The 20,894-nt window shown below is 42.8% G+C and overlaps 2 protein-coding genes and 1 long non-coding RNA gene across 3 annotated transcripts in view; 1 reads left to right on the top strand and 2 right to left on the bottom strand.

Moving 5' to 3' along the window:
• Positions 1-10,649, bottom strand: part of Cfap57 (cilia and flagella associated protein 57) — a 59,256-nt gene extending 48,607 nt beyond the window's left edge. The window contains exons 1-4 of the mRNA XM_042677355.1: positions 10,585-10,649; positions 10,214-10,390; positions 4,425-4,741; positions 2,099-2,385 (exon numbers count right to left, since the gene is read on the bottom strand). Coding sequence (XP_042533289.1) covers positions 2,099-2,385; positions 4,425-4,741; positions 10,214-10,370 — 761 coding nt within the window. The 5' untranslated portion in view covers positions 10,371-10,390; positions 10,585-10,649. The remainder of the gene's footprint in view (positions 1-2,098; positions 2,386-4,424; positions 4,742-10,213; positions 10,391-10,584) is intronic.
• A 96-nt stretch (positions 10,650-10,745) lies between these two features.
• On the top strand, positions 10,746-18,004 carry Ebna1bp2 (EBNA1 binding protein 2). Its single transcript, XM_042677315.1, has 9 exons — positions 10,746-10,972; positions 11,150-11,233; positions 11,457-11,632; positions 12,586-12,709; positions 13,732-13,821; positions 15,643-15,718; positions 15,964-16,075; positions 17,518-17,680; positions 17,826-18,004. Exons 1-9 carry the CDS (start codon positions 10,907-10,909, stop codon positions 17,874-17,876), a joined length of 942 nt encoding a protein of 313 aa, XP_042533249.1. The 5' UTR covers positions 10,746-10,906; the 3' UTR covers positions 17,877-18,004.
• On the bottom strand, positions 17,964-19,236 carry LOC122106027. The gene is made up of 2 exons (XR_006147113.1): positions 18,614-19,236; positions 17,964-18,342 (listed from the first exon to the last, which is right to left on the bottom strand). It is a non-coding gene; the product is annotated as an uncharacterized LOC122106027 (long non-coding RNA).
• Positions 19,237-20,894: the final 1,658 nt, after the last annotated feature.

The following is a 20,894-nucleotide window of genomic DNA, read 5'->3' as shown; positions in this document are numbered from 1 at the left end:
TTGAGATTCTTATCTCCAATAAACCACTAGAAAACCAGAAGTGGCGCTGTGGCTCAAGCGGTAGAGTGCTTGCCTTGAGCTGAAGAGCGAAGGGACAGTGCCCAAGCCCAGAGTTTAAGCCCCAAAACCGACAAAAAAGGAAAAAAAAAAAATCACACAAGGGGTAAGTAGTAGAATAGGTCTCCATTTTTATTTATTTATTCACTCATTTATATAACAAATATTTATATTTGTTTATAAATATTTATTTGGAGTTATACCATGCATACACCTTTGGGAATCAATGGTAAATAAGATCAATGTAGTCCTTGCTCTCGGAAACTTTTTGTCTAGAGAGACAAGAGCTAAGGACTCTTTGGGGACTACCAACTATGACAGGAAGAAATGGCCAGCAAGTCAGCGGAGATGGGGCAAAGGTAAGAGAGGTCCTAGCCAAGACATGCAGGATAAACAGGAACACGTGTAGGTATCTGGGGGAGACACAGAGGGGGGAGGACAAAGGAAACTGCACATGATGAAGCCCACAAGCAAGAGAGTGCACAGGGCATGTGAGAAAAGACTGAGGTGAGAGCTGCTAATACTTTAGAAAGGTGAGCATGGCAGGGGCATGTGGGCTGAGTTAAGAAGTCTTTCTGCTGTAAGTCCCGTACCCACAGGAAGATGGTACCTGCATCTTGTAGATGTTTTATGATCTGCCACTTTTTGTGCCCACTCCCAATATGACCTTTTAATATGTTGGCATGGAACTCTGATCAGATCTGATATTTCAGAATAAAGAAATTTGTGCAGTACCACATAAGTTTGACTCTTGAGCATCTCCTTTTGATATGGATTGTTTCTGGACCAGTTTGTCTTAAGTTCTGCCTCTTATTGGTTCAGATGAAATTTTATCTTCACTTCTTTGTATATTATGTGTAAATGGGAAAACGAAAAATGTGTGTATAACAGTGTATGAATTTTTTTTAAAAAAGAAGACTGTACATGCAAGAAAATGGAGAAGGGCATAAGGATGTATTAGTAATATTCTACGCAACCACAACCAAAACAGGGTTGTCATCATATGGGGGGATGGTGAAAATGGGTGGATTAAAATTAGTGAGAGCCAGGCATTGGTGGCTCATGCCTGTAATCCGAGTGACTCACGGGGCTGAGATCTCAGGACTGTAGTTCAAACCCGGACAGGGCAGGAAAAGTCCATGAAACTCTTATCCCCCAAAATAACCACCAGAAAACTGGAAGTGGAGCTGTGGCTCAAAATGATAGGGTGCTAGCCTTGAGCAAAAAAGCTCAGGGACAGTGCCAGGCCCTGAGTTCAAGCCCTATGACTGACCAAAACAAATCAAAACAAAACAAAAACTACTGAGGGAGAATCTATGTCATGTGGTGAATGGCTTGGACTCTGGGTCAAAGAGATCTGGGTTTGAATCTTGATTCTGATCAGTGCTGTGATCTTGGGTGCATCACTTAACTTCTTTGAGTCACCATTTTCTGGTCTATAAAATTGGTATGATAGTACTATGTACTATATAGGGGTAAGACTCAAGGAATACAGGGAAAATACCGAGAGCAATGCCTGATGCATCCAAAAGCACACTGCTGTATGTGTGAGATAAGATTGTATCTGCTGAAGTATAGCTGACTGCTCCTTCCTGGATCCCCTTCCTATCTCACATCCAATTACACTTGCTTCCACTTTGCTTTTGATCTGTTGTCTCTTACCAAATTGTATGTGTCTTGAAGACATGCATTCCCAGTACCTAGCAATATGCCTGGCATCCTGTGAGGGCTGGCAGACACGTATTTGATCTGTTTAGTAAATGAGGTGGCCTTCCACTAAAATATTTATTTTTTGGAAAAAAAACCCTATAGTTTTGGAGACTAATCATATTGAAATGAAATCGTATATAAAAACAAAAAGAATCACATCTAAGCAATGGTTATAGCTATTAAATTTATGTTTAAATACAGATAAATACTAAAAGGATCAGAGAAACTAACACAGCTGGTTTTCAAGGTAGAGGGATTTTGGAAGAAGGCTATTGTTGGATAATTCCAGTAGTACAAGTGCATGAGCACCAGCCTCTAGGGGCACTGTTACCTCTCTGATTCATGGATGATCTCCAGGCTCTTTGAGCCATCATCAGTGTCCTTGACCATTATGCTCGTTTCCCAGCGCTGATCTCCAGACTCAAAGAGTAACAGCTTGCCTGTGTCAGTGCCAACAATGATCTTTTCTTCAGCTATCCAGGCATGGGCTAGATAGTTTTGGGGTTCTCCTCTCTGAAAATTGGTTTGCTTTAGTGTCCCCTCAGTAAAACGGAGAAGCTTAAACATCCCGTTTCCAGTGACACAAATCTGAGTGTTATCCTGGGGATTGATGCTCACCTGTAAAATGTGAGTGAATAAAAGAAAAACATTCATAAAATCAGTCTTGATGGAATTACTTTCTACTTTAATAATTAATATATTTCAGATAGTGGAGATTGGGGCTGGGAAGGTGGCTCAGTGGTACAGCGCTTGCCTTGCATGCATGAGGCCTTGGGTTTGATTCCTCAACACCACATAAGCAAAAAGAAAAAAGCCGGAAGTGGTGCTGTGGCTCAAGTGGTAAGAGCGCTAGCCTTGAGCTGAAGAGCTGAGGGACAGCGCCCAGGCCCAGAGTTCAGGCCCCACGACTGGACCCAAAAAAACAAAAAACAAAAAACAAATAGATAGTGAAGATTATTCCTTCCAGTCATTGAACTATGCAATCTTATTCCACACTTGGTAAGGACATATATCTATATCCATTGCATATGCAGGGGCCTATAATCTTAAACTCAAAAGAAACCTTTGAAGGTTAAAAACAGAATGAGCTGGAAGCAGTGGCTCACTTTTGTACTCAAGAGGTACTCAGCTACTCAGGAGGCTGAGATCTGAGGATTACCGTTTGAAGCCAGCTTGGGCAGGAAAGCCCATGAGATTCTTATCTCCAATTAATAGACAAAAAGCCAGAAGTGGAGCTGGAGCTCAAATGGTAGAGTGCCAGCCTTGACTGAAAAAGCTAAGGAACACTGCCCAGGCCCTGAGTTTTAGCCCCAGTACACATATTCTCTCTCTCTCTCTCTCTCTCTCTCTCTCTCTCTCTCTCTCCTCTCTCCCTCCCTCCCCCCTCCCCCACAGAGCCAAATGAGCAGGCTTTCACAGTAGACAAATTGTGTCAACAAAATGGATTTAAACTCAGCTAGAAACACAGAGAAATGAAGGTCAGGTAGGTATTCACAGCCCTTTCCAGTGGGGAAGAAATCATGTGTTGGGATTTGCTATGTAATCCCAATCCATCTTCAGCTTGGTCAGCCTGCTGATCTTACTAGATGGGAAGCAACTTGGGCACTATGGCTTCTTCATCTCTGTATTCCTAGTTCTATGTTCTATAGTGGGCATCTAATAAATGTTCACTGGGTCATTGGATCTACTTCAGACAGGGTATTCCCCGCACTGAATAGGACTGCTCTTCAGGCCTTATTATGGTCTGGATGAAATAACTTTATGTTTTCACCTGCTTTTGGTCTGATTCTTGGATTAACCAAACAACCTGATTACTAGTTTCACTTCGCAGCTTCAATTAGAAATGAAATACACTAGATAAATCAATGTTCTGGTTGTGATGTGCTTATTTATACACCAATCTTTGGAATGATGAATGGTGGAGCCTATGCTTGAGATATTGATTAGCTATTATCTCAGAACATAAACTGAGTTATTGAACTTTCCCTCAAACCACAGTAGAAAAATTCTGTTTCTCACATAATTGCAACTTCATTGACAGATTCCTAAAGAGTTACCATTTTATGTTACATGTCTGAAGTCTTCCTATTACCCAGCAACCTTTCTGAAAAGAGACCTGGCCAAGGAGACTAAGTTCTATGAATTCACCTCTAGGCCAGAGAAAAGATGACAGGAACTGGAGTCAGGGATGGCTGGCTTTGCCACTCACCACCTGTGTGATCTTGGTGAGTTACTTAATATCCTGGAACTTCAGTTCCCTCATCTGTAAAGTGGGGATCATATGCATTTCTTTGGTGCTAGTCCTGAAGCTTGAATTCAGAGTCTGGGTGCTGTCTTGAACTTTTTTGCTTAAGGCTAGCACTCTACCACTTGAGCCACAGCTCTATTTCTGGCTTTTTGGTAGTTAATTAGAAAGTATCATGGGCTTTTGCAGCTGGGCTGACTTCAAACTGTGATCCTCAGATTTCAGCTTCCTGAGTAGCTAGGATTATAGTCATAAGCCAGGCGTCTAAATATATTCTTTATATGGGTGTTAGGAGATGAACATTTTAAATGCATATACAAAATAAACACTGTGGTACAAAGAAAGCATTTACTAAGAAGCAGCTCTTACTATTTTACCGTCTGCATGACTCTCAGAGTATGCTAGCAGGTACCTGGTAGATAGGATTGTTCTGAAGGTCACTTTTAATTATGGCCATTACTTTCTGCTTTTCCCATAGCCAATAGACCAGATTTGACTCTGGAGGTGATGACTGAGTCAATAGGTATTTGGAGTCTGGAGAAAAAGACATGCTAATGAATTTCTGAGCTGGGAAGTCAAAATTACTCAGGACTTTGCGCTTCCGGCAAGGAACAGATGACAGTTCATAAATGGTGATTATGGGTCTATCTTGCACAGTCTCAGAGATAGCGAGGTATCGGCGATTGGGACTGATGGACAAGGCCAGCATGCCCTGACTCTTGTCTGAACCTGTGAATAGAAGTAAACGGGGATAATGAGGGCAGCTCATGCCTTCTCTGTGGTATTGAGTACCACTGGCACAAAGAAGGAAGGTGCATGAACACTAATAACCAGTTCTTGGCCATTCCTGAGTTCAACTGTGTCTGAGGTATTATGAAAATGACTAGGATGGGAACCAGAAACTTCTCCGGAAGTATGATGGGGTAGGGTGGGAGACGGGGACATGGGCAGGGGGAGCTCGAGCTATAGGCAAAGATATGAGAGAGGGTTTAGTATGGTGGGAGAATTGCAGCAATAGTCATAGCTGAATCATAGCACAGGTCTAGAAGGGTGGAATAAGGGTCCAATTACAGAGGCTTTCATGCCCTAAGTGCTATCACTCAATGCTCTCCTTTTATTCCAAAGGCCATGATGCCCACACATTAATTCGTTAGCCTCTCTTTCACTTGTGTGCCATTCTGTCTATGAAATGAATGCAGAAGTCTGCTAGAGTGGCTTTATAATAAAACTCTGTGTTTTCTTGAAAGCACATACATTCTATTTCCTCTTCTCCTGGAATATAGTAGGCATCTTGCAATCATGAAGTAATAATAATAAGCATGAAATGTAAGCTGTAAGCCTCTAGAAAACAAAGCCCAAGGCAAAGATTAAAGTGTCAACCCTTTATTTGAGCAATAAAATAGAGAGTGCATTACAATTTTCATGGGCCCTAGGTGTATTTGCTTTCATGGGATCCTTCCTCTGTTAAAAGTATTTCTTTAACAAGTATTTAAAATATATGCAATCACATATTTGATGACTACATTGATATAAAGAGAAACATAACTCAGGCTGGATTTGCCATAATCTAGTCATTATTGTTATATTCAATTTTTTCCCGAGTTTAACACAAATTAAAACCTTTTCATGAAGTATCATGGGTCCTAGGCATTGTGCACAGTAGATAAGGCATCCATGGATGCTGGCCCTGGATAGGGAGGATGAATGAGAGGAGAAAATGTGCTAGTCCTTTTGTGATGGGCTCCATGCTGCTGCTTCACAGCAAGCCAAGGAGAAAGATCAAGTCTCCCAGCAACATTCCTGCCTAGCACACAGGACTCCACTGGAAGGCCTGTGGGAACACCTGCACCTGAGAAGTGGGTTCTGGGGCATGGAGAGACTTGCAGAGTTTTGACTTTACGTGGGAGGCAATGAAGATAAATTTTAGGAAGGGTCAGATGTGTGTTGTAGGAAGCCCTCTCCAGCAATTGTATGGAAGACAATACTGGGTGGGGTGGGGAGAGGAAGTGAGGAAAACTGTCCAGCACTATTTGAAGAAGCAGAGATGATGGTAGCAATAAGCTGCATGAAGGCAGTGATAGTGATAGGAATGGAGAGGATGGAACTAGAGAAATGCTAAGCAAGAACCGGTAGGACTTAGTGATTACCTGGGTGAGGGATTGAGAGAGACATGAGTGGTGTCTGAGAGGAATGGGACACCCGGGTGGGCGGAAGATAGACTGAGGGGGTTAAGAGTGGCAGTGAAGATTGCATTCATTTGACTTTGGCTTAAGAGATTACATTCATTGAGACTTCGGTCTTATGAGCAGACTTAGAACCATCTGTGCATGGCATTCCAGGGTGTGTGTGTGTGTGTGTGTGTGTGTGTGTGTGTGTGTGTGTGTGTGTGTGTGTGTGTGTGTGTGTGTGTGTGTGTGTGTGTGTGTGTGTGTGTGTGTGTGTGTGTGTGTGTGTGTGATTTTTGTGTCTGGCACACAGGAAGTGCTTAATAAACTTCTGTTGAATGAACAAATGAGTATGTTTGCACTCCATTATGGTTCTGTGATGAAAACAAGCTAGGCATCATCTCCATTTTACAAATGATGAAAATGAGGCTCTATGAGCTTATGAAATGAAGAGCCAGATCGAAATCAGATCTCTCAAGTTCATGACCTGGCTAGTCATAATTTTACCAGGAAATTGGCTAGCATGGTTTTTTGGGGGCCCATATTTTAGAGTCACTATCCTCTGACTGTATCCCTTACCAGGATATGGAGCCAAAGGCCACCTGGAGTTTGCATTGCCTATTCTAGATTATGGTCTAGGTCCCCAGAACCCTGGAATTCCATGCTCAAATGGTTTTAAGTCTGCTCATAAGACGGGCACTGGTGTCTTCCCAGGTTCGTCTCTACCCTTGGCCTAGGCCTAAAGAAAGATAAAAGGGTAGCTGCTTAGAGAGTATGTGGACAACACTTGAACCTGTAGCTGGGAGGATCCACGGGCATAGGAATAAGGCCCCTGGTGATATAAGAGTGAGTTTGGAGAAGAAAAAGAGTGGTACATGTAAAAAATATAAGCAAATGAGCAGAATAACAGAAATTAAATCTCAGTGAGTACCTCAAGTGGTATGTTAGATACAGCTGAAAAAAGAATCAATGAAACCAAGACAAAAACAAAGCCCTAAAGGAAGTATCTAGTATATAACAGAGGGAGTTGATGACATGGAAAATCATGGAGGATGGTGTTTGGATGGTGGAGTTCCAGAGAAGATAATAGAATGAAAAAGATACTTTGACAAGCACCTGTGGCTCATGTCTGTAACCCTAGACACTCAGGAGGCTGAGTTCTGAGCATCGTAGTTCAAAGCCAGACCAGGCAAGAAAGCTGATAAACCATCATCTCTAATTAAACACCAAAAAGCTAGAAGCATAGCTGTGGCTCAAGTGGTAGAATGCTAGCCTTGAGCAAAAAAGCTCAGGGACTGCTTGGGCCCTGAGTTCAAACCCCATGACTGTCATATAAAAAAAAAAAAAAGATGCAATATCTGAAACTTGTCACCTGTGGTTCATTCTAGCTACTCACAGAAGGCTGAGATCTGAGGATCAAGGTTCAAAGCCAGCCTGGGCAGAAAAGTCCATGAAATGCTTATCTCCAATTTACTGCCAATAAAAAAAAGCCAAAAATGGTGTTGTGGCTCAGGTGGTAAAATGCTATTCTTGCGTGAAAAAGAAGTGAGAGAAGCCGGGCGCCAGTGGCTCACGCCTGTAATCCTAGCTACTCAGGAGGCTGAGATCTGAGGATCACAGTTCAAAGCCAGCCCAGGCAGGAAAGTCCGTGAGACTCCTATCTCCAATAAACCACCAGAAAACAGGAAGTGGCACCTTGGCTCAAGTGGTAGGGTACTTACTTGTCTTGAGCTGAAGAGGTGAGGGACAGCACCCAGGCCCAGAGTTCAAGCCCCATGACCAACAAAAAAAAAAAAAAAAAGTGAGAGAGCACAAGGCATTCAGCTCAATCCTAGTACCAGGACACACAGACACAAAGACACACACACACACACACACACACACACACACACACACACACACGCGGATACCATATCTGATGTGACAACTGTTAAAAATTCTCTAGAACAACTACATCATGCCTTAGGTCCAAGGACCCCAGGGAATTCTTAGGAGGATGAAAAATAAAAGTAATACACACACACACACACACACACACACACACACACACACACACACACACACACAGCTAGGATCTTAAAAGAAGATAGGAGGAAAGTCTGATCATCTGCAGAAAAAAAGATTTAATGGATAATTTCTTTCTTTTCTTTTTTTTTCTTTTTTCTTTTTTTTTGTTGGTCACAGGGCTTGAACTCTGGGCCTGGGCGCTGTCCCTCAGCTCTTCAGCTCAAGGTTAGTGCTCTACCACTTGTGCCACTTCCGGTTTTCTGAGTGGTTTATTGGAGATAGGAGTCTCACAGACTTTCCTGCCCAGGCTGGCTTTGAAACGTGACCCTCAGATCTCAGCCTCCTGAGTAGCTAGGATTACAGGCGTGAGCTACCGGTGCCCGGCAATAATGGATAATTTGTTAACCACCATAACAAATGAGAAGACAAAAATAACCCAATGAAACAGACCTCTATACAAGAATCTTAAAACTAGTTGAACTATCTTTCAAAAATGAGAATGACAAAAAGGCCTTTTTTAGACAAATAAAAACATTAAGAACTTAGTACTACATTGAAGTCTAATGGTGGCAACACCTGGTACATACAAGAGCAAATATAGGTGAATATCTGAATAAATTGATGACTAGTATAAATGTTAGTAATATTATGAAAAAATATAGAAAATGTATGTAATAAAATTCAGTTATTTGTTCACTGGGGGCAAAGCAGAAAATTAGAAAGGATTTTTTTGGTGGTCAGGGGGCTTCAATTCTGGGCCTGTGTGGTGTCCCTCAGCTCTTCAGCTCAAGGCTAGCCCTCTACCACTTGAACCACAGCACCACGTCTTGCTTTTTGGTGATTAATTGGAGATAAGAGTCTCACAGATTTTTCTTCAAATGCCCGCCTGGCTTAAAAAAACTGTTTAGCCGGTTAAAGGATGTTGATAACTTTATACATTAAGCATTCTTCGTTAGTAAGACATGTTAAAATGATTCCCTTTAAGATCAGAAACATGACAGGATGTCCATTTTTATACTTCTAGTCAACTCTCTCTGGAGGTGTTTGCCAGTCAGAAACACAAGAAAAAAAAAGTAAATAAAACTATTGTTATATATAGAAGTACAAATGTCTCTGTAGAAACATCTGACCGTCTATAGATAATTCATTAGAATTAATCATAGTTTAGCAAATATGCTGAACATAAAAATAAGTAAATAACTGTGTTATTTATTCCAACAGCATATTACATGGTGTTTAATAACTGATTTCACTCAAACTAAGAATTTCTGCCTATCACCAAAAGGAGGTAGAAAATACAAGACCCAGATTGGAAATATTTATAACAGCTGTATCATTAATGTACAGAATGTATGGTTAATATACAGTGTATTCATAAATCAGTAAGAAAGACCCAAGACCCAAACCCCACAAAAATGATCAAAAATTGGTACAAAATGTGAGCAGGATGCTTAAAAATAAAACTAGGTAGGAATATTCCATTCACACATGAAAAGATACTAACCATCTTCATTACTAATAGAAATAAGTTAAAACTACAATAATAACCTTTGTCAACTACCAGATTCACCAAATAGTTGAAAATCAAGAGTTGTAGGGAATATTAAGTTGTAAGGAATAAGGATCCTTAGGCTACAAGTGGGAATGTAAATTGATACTATCTAAGCAGTTTTAGTCTTGGTTGTGAGTTCTGAAGAATCTTTGAATAAGTGACGTTGCATAATATATGAATACAAAAATGTTCCCAGTGGTATGATTTCTAATAGCAAATTATCAGAATTTGATAGTTTACTTCCCAAATACTTCTCAAACTTCCAACTGTTGTGCATATTTGAGACATCATAGTCACAGGTTGTAACACTCTGTTGCAATAAAATGAGATTAGCTATAGGTATTAAGATATATGAATCACAAAAGGATAATGATGAACAAAAGAATCAAGTCATGCTAGGCTCTGGTGGCTCATGTTTGTAAATCCTAGCTACTCAGGAGTCGGCTAATCTAAGTGTGGGGATGGAAAGGGTTTTACCTGGGATGAATTTTTGCCATTTCTGATCCACATTGTACTTCACGCAGTGGTTTCCTGAAGGGAAGATAATGATTTGCTCATCGAAGAAGAAGATATTGTTGGCCACGTGAGATCGGAAGCCAAAAACATGCAGCGCCTGGGCTACTACGGTCGACATAGTCCTTTGCCAGAGTTCTGCTGGAGGTGGAACCCCACAGGTGAGAGCGAAGCCCCGCCCCTCCCTCCCCAAGGACACGCCCCTTGGCCCCGCCCTCCAGAGGTCTCACCCACCGCGCACCTTAGCAGCTCCCAGCGCCTCCTTTTCTCTAGCTCCCTGGTGCCCCCAGCATCTTCCAAGAATGCCAGGGAGCCCCCCCCGCCCCGCCTCCTACCTTTCGCTTTTTCGCTTTGGGTCCACCGGACCACGCACGTATCCGGAGTTGCAACTCCTAGAGAGTCCAAGCCACCGCCGCGCTTCCGGACGCCGGAGCGGTTCCCATAGCGACGACAAACCGGAAGTGTGCTCGGCGGCCGGAAGCGGAAGTTCTGCCCGAAAGTGGAGCCGGAGCTGGTAGTTGTCAGAGCTGGTGTGGCGCGGGCGCACGTGGGGCCGCGGCGGGCGGTCGTGGGACGCTGAGGGCAGCACCGGCGAGGAGGGTCATCCCCAGCTAGCGGCGCGGACCTCCGCCACCCCGCTCCGGCCGGCGGGCGGTGATGGACACTCCCCCGCTCTCGGGCTCCGGCTCGGACTCTGAGGACTCCGTGGTCACGGACCGAGAGGTGGGTGGCGGGCGCGGGCGCGGGCGCGGGCGCGGGCGCGGGCGCGGGCGCGGGCGCGGGCGCGGGCGCGGGCGCGGGCGCGGGCGCGGGCGCGGGCGCGGGCGCGGGCGCGGGCGCGGGCGCGGGCGCGGGCGGCGTCTCGGTTGCTCCGGTGTTGACCGCGCCTGTGTCCTGCAGTTGCAGGATGCATTTTCCCGCGGACTTCTGAAGCCAGGCCTCAATGTCGTGCTAGAGGGGCCGAAGAAGGCCGTGAACAACGTGGTGAGCTAGCTCGGGGGCCGGACGGGGGGTGGGGGCGGGTATTGGGAGATGGGGTGATCACCCGGCACTGCTGTGCAAGAATCCGGTTCTTCTTCCGGGAAAGATCCCTCCTGCGCATTTCCCGGGGTGGATGACTGTGGGTATTTGGGATGAAGGCTTTGACTTGTTGGCTTACCAGCACCTTGGGTACTCATCTTATGAGTGTAGCGTCTGACTCTCCTAGAATGGACTGAAGCAGTGTTTGGATGAATTCAAGCGGGATCTAGATTGGGTTGAAAGGCTGGATGTGACCCTCGGACCGGTGCCCGAAATCAGTGAACCTCAGCCAACTCCTCAGCAGAATAAGGACCAGAAGAAAGCTGTGAACCCAGAAGACGACTTCCAAAGAGAAATGAGTTTGTATGTTTGTTTTCTAACGTGGAGAAGTTGGGGATCCTTGTGCTAGAGATTGGCAGAGAGGGGAATTTAGTGAGCCTTCCCCTGCGGAAGCACCAGGAAATTTGCATAATCAGCCTAGGAAGACGCTGGAAAAGCTAGATTTCCCCCTGGTTCAGACAAGAGCTCCAGGCACGAGTGAAGTCCAGTTTGTGGACTGTTTTGTAAATAACTCACTATAAAATTTTTGTGTATGCATGTGTGTATTGTTACTTGAACAAACTTTAAGGTCTCTGAGTGGACTTCTTTTTGAGTGATTACTTAAGAATTCATAATTGGCATTAGTTTGTGTTAATTGTATCTGTAAGTGCGCTTTCTCCTTTTCTTTCTTCCTTTTTCTTTTTCTTTTTCTTTCTCCTTCCTTCCTTCCTTCCTTCCTTCCTTTCTTTCTTTCTTTCTTTCTTTCTTTCTTTCTTTCTTTCTTTCTTTCTTTCTTTCTTTCTTTCTTTCTTTCTTTCTTTCTTGTCATTCCTGGGGCTTGAACATCATCCCTGAACTCTTTCATTCAAGACTTGTGTGCTACCACTTGAGCCACAGCTCCACTTCCAGCTTTTTGGTGGTTATTGGAAATAAGAATTTCAGGGCTTTTCTGCCTGGGCTGGCTTCAAATCAAAATCCTCAGATCTCAGCTTCCTGAGTAGGTAGGATTAGTCAGGGGTGAGTTCCAGGTTCCCTGCTTTTAAGCTACTAATTTACTTTCACTTAAAAAAAAGCACAACAAACAACAATGCATAATGAAATTTTTATTGGATGCTGAATTAGGTTTTATTACCATTTTGTTTGCTTGTTCATTTGTTATTGTTAGCGACAGTCAGAGGTTGAGAGATGCTCTCAGCTTGGATAACTCATGGGAGGTCATAAGAAGGAATCAATGCCGTTCTCCTCACTACAGTTCATACTTTATCCTACAATCTCAGCTACCGCCAGGCCCAGGCTGCTGTACTGGCAGTATTACCACGGCTCCATCAGCTCCACATCCCTACCAAGCGTCCCACCGATTATTTTGCAGAAATGGCCAAGACTGATCAGCACATGCAAAAGGTAAGAAACAAAGGTTCCCCCCTCCTCTGAAAAACTAAGGCTTTGAACTGAAATATATTCAGCTGGCTTAGCTCCTGAATATTTGAAAAAGGTATGTAAAGCTCAGAAATGGGTCTGGTTGTCAGAGACAGTTATGTCTCTACTTCAGAGTCATGCCAATCACACTAAAGAAGATGACACTTCCCTAATTTAAATAGTTTACAGAGAAGAAGCACTGTAAGAAATGTAGGTAAAGATGGCTTTTGCACTTCCTTGTTAGCACAGTGGTAGCATGGTGCATAGAGAGTCAATGTAAAATCCAAAAGTATTTAAATAGTTCCCTTGAGCCTTAAACTGAATTTTGGGAGATCTTGGTGGTACCCAGAGAAACTAATCCAGCATAGCTAATCATCCCAGATATATCTCTCTACGTTGAGCTTCTTAGGTTTTCCCTGAGAAAAACTTAAGAAATTAAACATAACATGTTCGTAAAAGAGCATGTTAGGGATCTACAGGAATTTTTAAATGTATAATTTGGCCTGTTAGAGAAAGGCACTGAGGCCGTGTGGCTTAACCAGAATACATACACAGCAATGGGGAAGAATAAGTATTCTTTCTTAGACTACAAGTAGGCCAATGTGTGTACTGGAACAGGCAGCATTGGAAGGTTACTTTTTTGTTGTTGTAGATCATGGGGCTTGAACTCAAGGCTTGGGCACTATCCCTGAGCTTTTCTGCTCAAGGACTAGCACTCTTGTCAGTTTGAGCCACAGTTGCATTTCCAGTTTTCTGTGATTAATTGGAGGTAAGAGTCTTACCAACTTTCCTGCCTGGGCTGGCTTCTAACTGTGGTCCTCAGATCTCAGCCTCCTGAATAGTTAAGGGAAGGTTACTTTTAAGCTCTATCACTGACATTTGTGATACCTTAGGCAGAATGCTCAGCCTTTGAAACTCACTGTCCTTGTATTGGTGATTTACAAGTTGTGATCCCTGTTCCAGTGCCTTTTAAGTAAAAGCAATATCTGCAATATTTTGTATTTTAGATTCGACAGAAGCTACAAGCTAAACAGGCTGCCATGGAGAAGTCTGAAAAAGCTAAGCAACTGAGAGCACTTAGGAAATATGGAAAGAAGGTAAGAAAGAAAATAGGCAGGGAGTAGAGAGAGGCCAGGAATGTCTGTCAGGTTAGATTGCTGTGGTCTGATTGGCTCTGTGCTACATGTGTATTAGATTGCTGTGGTCTGATTGGCTCTGTGCTACATGTGTATTAGATTGCTGTGGTCTGATTGGTTCTGTGCTACATGTGTATTAGATTGCTGTGGTCTGATTGGTTCTGTGCTACATGTGTATTAGATTGCTGTGGTCTGATTGGTTCTGTGCTACATGTGTATTAGATTGTGCTCTGCTCTCACTGTGCAGTGTTGCCGCTAGTTTTCTTGAGCACAATCTCACCTGACGCTGTGCTGTACCAGGAGTAGTGTGATATCAGCAGGTTAACTGAAAGCTAGGGCTTTTATGTAGTGAAGAGCTGGGTCCAAACCTGACCCATCAGCAGAAGCACAACTGGAAAATTGCAAAAGATTTTTATGCTTCAGAGTCTCTGAAAATGTCTACATGGGATGCATTTGGTTTAGATGATCCTCAAGTCTGCAAGAGGATCATACTATTTATTACTGTGAAGTCTGAGAGAAAAAAAAAAACCGTACCCATGTGTATTTGAGTATGAATGTCTGAGCTCTAGTGTAAAATCAGATCAGGTAAATGATGAAACTGTCTTATTGGATGGTCTTCTAAATGGAAGGAGAAAGGAATTAGAATTAGTGTGTGGGAGGGAATGGGGTTGAAAAGGCTCTGTTTAGGTTTCATAAGCATTTCTGACATAACACTTGTGATCTGGCTTATGAGGCTGTTGTTCTTACTTGGGGTCATTTCACTGACAAGTTGTAGTATTCTGTCCTCTGCACAAGGTCCACTGATCTTGATTCTCTAATCTGTTTTTTTTTTTTTTTTGGCCAGTTCAGGGGCTTGAACTCAGAGTCTGGGTACTGTCCCTGAGCTGCTTTTGCTCAAGGCAGCACTCTACCACTTAAGCCACAGCACCATTTCCAGCCTTTTCATTTTATGTGGTACTGAGTAATTGAACCCAGGGCTTTATGCATATTAGGCAAGCTCTCTACCACTAAGCCCTATTCCCAGCCCCTTGATTCTCTAATCTGAAGGTGGATGGTTGGCATCATTTCAAAGACACTAAGCATTAGTTAGTATAACGTAACTTATCAAAATAAAAGAAAAAGTAAGGCTGCTTAGCATGTATGTATAATTTGAGGAAACTAGGATAGTGGTTCTCAATTTGGGGTGATTTTGCCCTCCAGAGAACATCTGTAACTGGAGACATTTTTCAGTTGTCACATCTTGGCATAGAGGGTTCTGTTTGCATCAAGTGGGTAGGGGAGCAGGGATGTTACTAACTGTACAGATACAGGACAGGCCTTACCCAATGAAGAACTATCACATCCAAAATGTTAATGGTGAGAAACTCCGCCTTAAATAATAGTTTTTGTCCCTAAAGCATTTTTTTTCTGTTTTCTGGGATGGTTGTTTTTCTGTTGTTTTTTTTTATATTTTCATAGTAACAGGATTGGAAATTTAATCTGCTCAGATATAATTAATAGGAGAACTTGAATATAAACCTAAATGTGATTTGCTACAGTTTCCTAGGCAGGATTGTGTGATGAGTGAAAAGTGTAGGCTTTGGGTTCAGGCTGCCCACAATGCAGTTTAAAAGAGATTAAGAATTTGAACTACACTGGATTAGTGTAGAGACGTACATGTCTGTACATGTTAAATGGTGATGGTATTGATCTGTGTATGTGTGTTTTTACTAGTTATTGAGAGAATGCATGTGCTTGGAGTAGTGGTTGTGAATGGATATAACTTCTGTGTCCATATCACAGGTGCAAACACAGGTTCTTCAGAAGAGGCAGCAGGAGAAATCACATATGATGAATGCCATCAAGAAGTACCAAAAAGGTCAGGATATTTCTCTTCTAAAGACGTAGGAAAATAGAGATCTCTGGTACCCTTAGAGTTAATCTGAACACACAATGCATTGGGGAGGTCTTATTTATTGATTTGGAGCTGTTAGACTTACATTTTTGGAATGGTGTGACTTTAGAAGTTATACTTCTCAAATCACTTATAACTTACATTTTGAGGCTTAAACTTTTTTTTAATAAGTACACTGGTGCTGATCAGAATGTTTCTTCACTCAACAGGCTTCTCTGATAAACTGGATTTCCTTGAGGGAGATGAGAAACCTGTTGCACAGGCCACGAAGGCCACAAAGGCCACAAAGGCAGGAGCTAAAGGCCAGAACATGAAGAAGGGGTAACAAGTGTTTTGGTTTGCCTTGGTTCTGGGATGTGAACTGGGCTGACAGTCCATGAGTACTATCGGCCCCCTCCCTCCCCCCACCTCCGGGAGCCCACCGCTATGTGGAAAGAAGAATACTGATGCTGCCTCGGGCCAGGACTTATAGTGGCATCGAGCTTTTTTTTTTTTTTGGTCTGTCGGTTGTGGGCCTTGAACTCTGGGTGTCTGGGCACTGTCCCTGAGCTCTTCTGGTGGTTTTATTGGAGATAAGAATCTTATGGACTTTCCTGCCATGCCTGGGCTGGCTTTGGGCTGGCTTTGAACCATGATCCGTAGATCTCAGCCTCCTTAATAGCTAGGATTACAGGCATGAGCCACTGGCTCCTGGCCCACAGATGAGCTTTTAAGCCATAAACAGTCTTTGAAGATGAACATGGGCTTATTTGAATAAAAGTCAGATAACTGTGTGATTCCCAGTTAATGTGATAGTTAACAAGTGCAAGACCAAGGGTTCAGATCCAGCTTCTGCCATTCAGTTGGGAGCAAGTCCTTTGTTCAGTGCCTTATCTACTATATCAAGGAAGTGATTTGTGCCTCTTGGTATTATGAGATAGAAAGGGAAGTATGATGCTCCTGAATGAATAGGATCAGAGTTATGAAACAGCAGGTTGTATGTGAGAAACAGCCAGCATTAGCTATTACTAGATAGCAGTGTGAAACTAGGAGTGAGGAGCTGTGTTGGGTTCCTGGGCTGTTCATTTGCCTGTTTCAGATCTCCGGCTTCATCCAGTAAGCAATGTAGAGACGCAGGCTTTTTTTTTGGGGGGTGGGGGAAAGGAGTGTCTGTTGGTCATTGGCCTTGAACCCTGGGCCTGGGCATTGTCCTTGAGCTCTTTAGCTCCAGGATAGCACTCTAGCACTTGAGCCACAGCTCCATGTCTGGCTTTTTGGTGGTTAATTGGACTTTACTGCTCAGGCCTCCTGAGTAGCTAGGATTATAAGCATCAGCCAATCAGTGCCTGGCTAAAAAGCTTTTTGAGAATAGGAGAAAGCCATATAATTTATTTAGATCCCTTCCTGCTTTTCTTTCCTTTTCTGAGGTTAAAACTATGGGAGTGCCGAGTATTGGTGGCTCACACATAATCCTAGCTACTCGGAAGGCTGAGATCTGAAGATTGTGGTTCAAAGCCAGCCCAGGCAGGAAAGTCTGTGAGACTCTTTATCTCCAATAAACTACCAGAAAACCAGAAGTAGCACTGTGGCTCAAGTGGTAGAGTGTTAACCTTGAGCTGAGGGACAGTGCAAGGTCCAGAGTTTAAGCCTAAGACCGACAAAACAAAAAAAAAAAAGCTGTGGGTCTGGGAACAGTATTGTCTCAGGAGCTTTGTAGGAAGGAATCAGAAGCTATTGTTTGGTCACAAAGTTCCTCATAATTTAGGGTGCTAATCTTTTTCCAGGCCCAGTGCTAAACGACGGTATAAAAACCAAAAGTTTGGTTTTGGTGGAAAGAAGAAAGGTACCAAATGGAATACTCGAGAAAGCTACGATGATGTATCCAGCTTCCGGGCCAAGGTAGCTCATGGCAAGGGCCTCAAAAGGCCTGGGAAGAAAGGAGCGAATGTAAGTGAGCCAGGTTCCAGGCTGCGCAGGGTCAGCTTTTTCTAACTGCCACACCTCCTCCTCCCTTCTTTGTTCTTCTCTCCCTAGGGCAGAAAGCCAAGTACTGTGTGACTAAATTTGTTTTTGTTTATTTGTTTTTGTTTAGAAGAGACCTGGAAAACGAACAAGAGAGAAAATGAAGAGCAGAACCCGCTAAATAACATCTTTTTATATGAAAAATGAAGAAAAAGGGACAATATGCAATTTTCAGTATACTTAGATCCTTTTTCTTAGTTTCTTTTTGTACAAAATTCTTTTAATAAATTAAACAGTTTGAAAGAAACACTCATGGATTAAAACCTCAGGATTGAAAGACTGATGTTTGTGCCTTGAATAAGTTAATTGATAGCAAGTCCAAAATGCTTTCCTTTTATAATAACTGAAGATTTAAGTTCAGACACCACCTCATTTCATCTTCTCCTTCTAAACTGTCTTATCACAGTCCCTGTACAGCTGGTAAAATGTGATCTGATTTTCTCTGTGTACAGCTGTTGCTGTACATATAATCTTACAATTTTTCTGCCTACCTAATTTTCCTTCTGTGTCCTTACCTTTTCCAAGACCCTTTGTTACTTATCTGCTTATTTTCCTGCTAGAGCCTAAGTCTGCCATATAGCTGTCACCTTGTCTCTTTTTTTTTTTTTTTTTTTGTCGTTTTTTTTTTTGTCGGTTGTGGGGCTTGAACTCTGGGCCTGGGCGCTGTCCCTCAGCTCTTCAGCTCAAGGCGAGCGCTCTACCACTTGAGCTACAGCGCCACTTCCGGTTTTCTGGTGGTTTATTGGAGATAGGAGTCTCACGGTCTTTCCTGCCCGGGCTGGCTTTGAACCGCGGTCCTCAGATCTCAGCCTCCTGAGTAGCTAGGATTACAGGCGTGAGCCACCAGTGCCCGGCTACCTTGTCTCTTTTCTAGATGGTCTAGGTTAGCTCCAGTGTTGGATCACATATTTTTCTTTCTTGTGCCTTTTTGGTGCATACTATTTTCTAGTATCTCTGCATTTTTGAAATTGCCTTTACTTTGACTAGTGTGAATTTTCCATTGGAATGTTGAAGGCCCTGTGGACTTTTTTTTTGCCATTGAGGGGGCTGATTCACTCATTTTCCTTCCTCTAGAAGGTTTTCTTCCTGACAATCTGAAAGTTTTCTTCCTGACCATACTTGGTGTGGGCCTGTGTACATTCTCTGATGAGGGTATTTCGAAAGCTTTGACTTTTCCATCTGGACATTATCACCTCTTCTCCCTATCATCTCCTTTTGTTCTGACTCAAATTTCTGTTAGTCAGATATTTAGCCTCTTCTGTTGATGACATCTAGATCTGTATTTGGGGTCTCTGTTGAGAGAAAGATTGCTTCTTTTTTCCTAGTCATTTGATTGAATATTTTAGTTCTCATTTACATTATAAGTTCTCTAATTGGTCCTTTCATGTATTTGGTTCTTCACTAGTTACAGAATTTTCATTAAGTGAAGATTTGGATTACACTTTTAATTTTTTATACATTTTTTTTTTTTTGGGTCTGGTCGTGGGGCCTGAACTCTGGGCTTGGGCGCTGTCCCTCAGCTCTTCAGCTCAAGGCTAGCACTCTACCACTCGAGTCACAGCTCCACTTCCGGCTTTCTTTTTGCTTATGTGGTGCTGAGGAATCGAACCCAGGGCTTCATGCGTGCAAGGCAAGCGCTCTACCACTGAGCCACCTTCCCAGCCCATACACTTTTAATTTTTGATAAAAGTCTTCTGTTTCCATAGCTGCCCCTTCTCTGTGTATATTTGCCTCCCCCTTTCTCTTTTAAAAATTATTTATTTTAGCCAGCCCCTAGTGACTCATGTCTGTAATCCTAGCTATTCAGGAGGCTGAGATCTCAGGATTGCAGTTTGAAGCCAGCCTGAGCAGAGAAGTCTGAGACTTATTCCTGAAAAACTACTCAGAAAAGGTGGGAAGTGGTGCTGTGGCTAAAGCGGTAGAGTGCTAGCCTTACACAAAAGTTCAGGGACACTGCCCAGGCCCTAAATTCAAGCCCTAGACCAGCACCAAAAAAATAAAAAAGTTAGCTTAATTGTACTTATTTATAAATACAATGTGATAATCGCTACTTCTATGCAATGTATTGATTAAGGTAATTTACATTGCCATCTTCTTTTTTTTTTGGGTCCAGTTGTGGGGCCTGAACTCTGGGCCTGGGCGCTGTCCCTCAGCTCTTCAGCTCAAGGCTAGTGCTCTACCACTTGAGCCACAGCGCCACTTCCGGCTTTTTTCCTTTTTGCTTATGTGGTGCTGAGGAATTGAACCCAGGGCCTCAGGCATGCAAGGCAAGCACTCTACCACTGAGCCACCTTCCCAGCCCATACATTGCCATCTTCTTGTCATTACTTTGTATTTGGAGCCTCTGAACTCCTGTTATTCCCAAATATATGCTGCTAGGATATGTGAACTCACGTCATCCACTTGGGCTGGAGAACACTAGAACTTACTCTGTCAAACTTACTTGGTACCCATTATCCAGCCTCTGCCTCCTTTCCTTGCTTCCTAGCCTCTAGTAACCATTACACATTCAAATTGGACTCTTTTTTTTAGCATCACCAAATTAGAGAGAAAATGGAGTATTTGTCTTCTCTATCAGATTGAGTAGAATGTACTGTAAAAGTTGGAGACTTGGAATTGAGTCCTGGCTTTGCAGCTTTGATGCTTTGTGACTTTGGACAAGTGAGGTTTTCTGTTTTATCACCTGTATGACAAAATAAAGACATAGTGTTTACCTCTTTTTCTATTTTCATTGAGTTAATATATGAAAAACATTGAGAACATTGCCACAGAATTAATCCTAATGCAATTTAATCATTATATAACCAACAATCCTTTTCATAGTCCCCTGTTTAAGATGACTTTGCTGGAACAGTATATTAGTTTTTTTTGCTGATGTTTTTGTTGCTTCTTTTAAAATTTGCAATGGCAAAATATCCAAATCTAGGTACTTTATAAGGAAAAGAGGTATATTTAACTCATGGTTTGGTAGCTGATAGTCCAGGGTTAGGTGACACCATTTTTGTTCAACCTCTAGTAAGAGCATCATGGATGATGCTACCATGAACCTCATGGTAGCAGCAGGAAACTAGACAGATTCAGGGGTCGGGTGTGTTTGGGGAGGCCCATGCACTCCTTGGGATCTAATTACCTGATACTA

This window comes from Dipodomys spectabilis, unplaced genomic scaffold (genome assembly GCF_019054845.1).
Source record: "Dipodomys spectabilis isolate Male_0828 unplaced genomic scaffold, ASM1905484v1 ptg000002l, whole genome shotgun sequence".
NCBI lineage: Eukaryota > Metazoa > Chordata > Mammalia > Rodentia > Heteromyidae > Dipodomys > Dipodomys spectabilis.
Note: the sequence above shows the minus strand (reverse complement) of the source record. Positions and strands in the feature narration are given on the sequence as shown.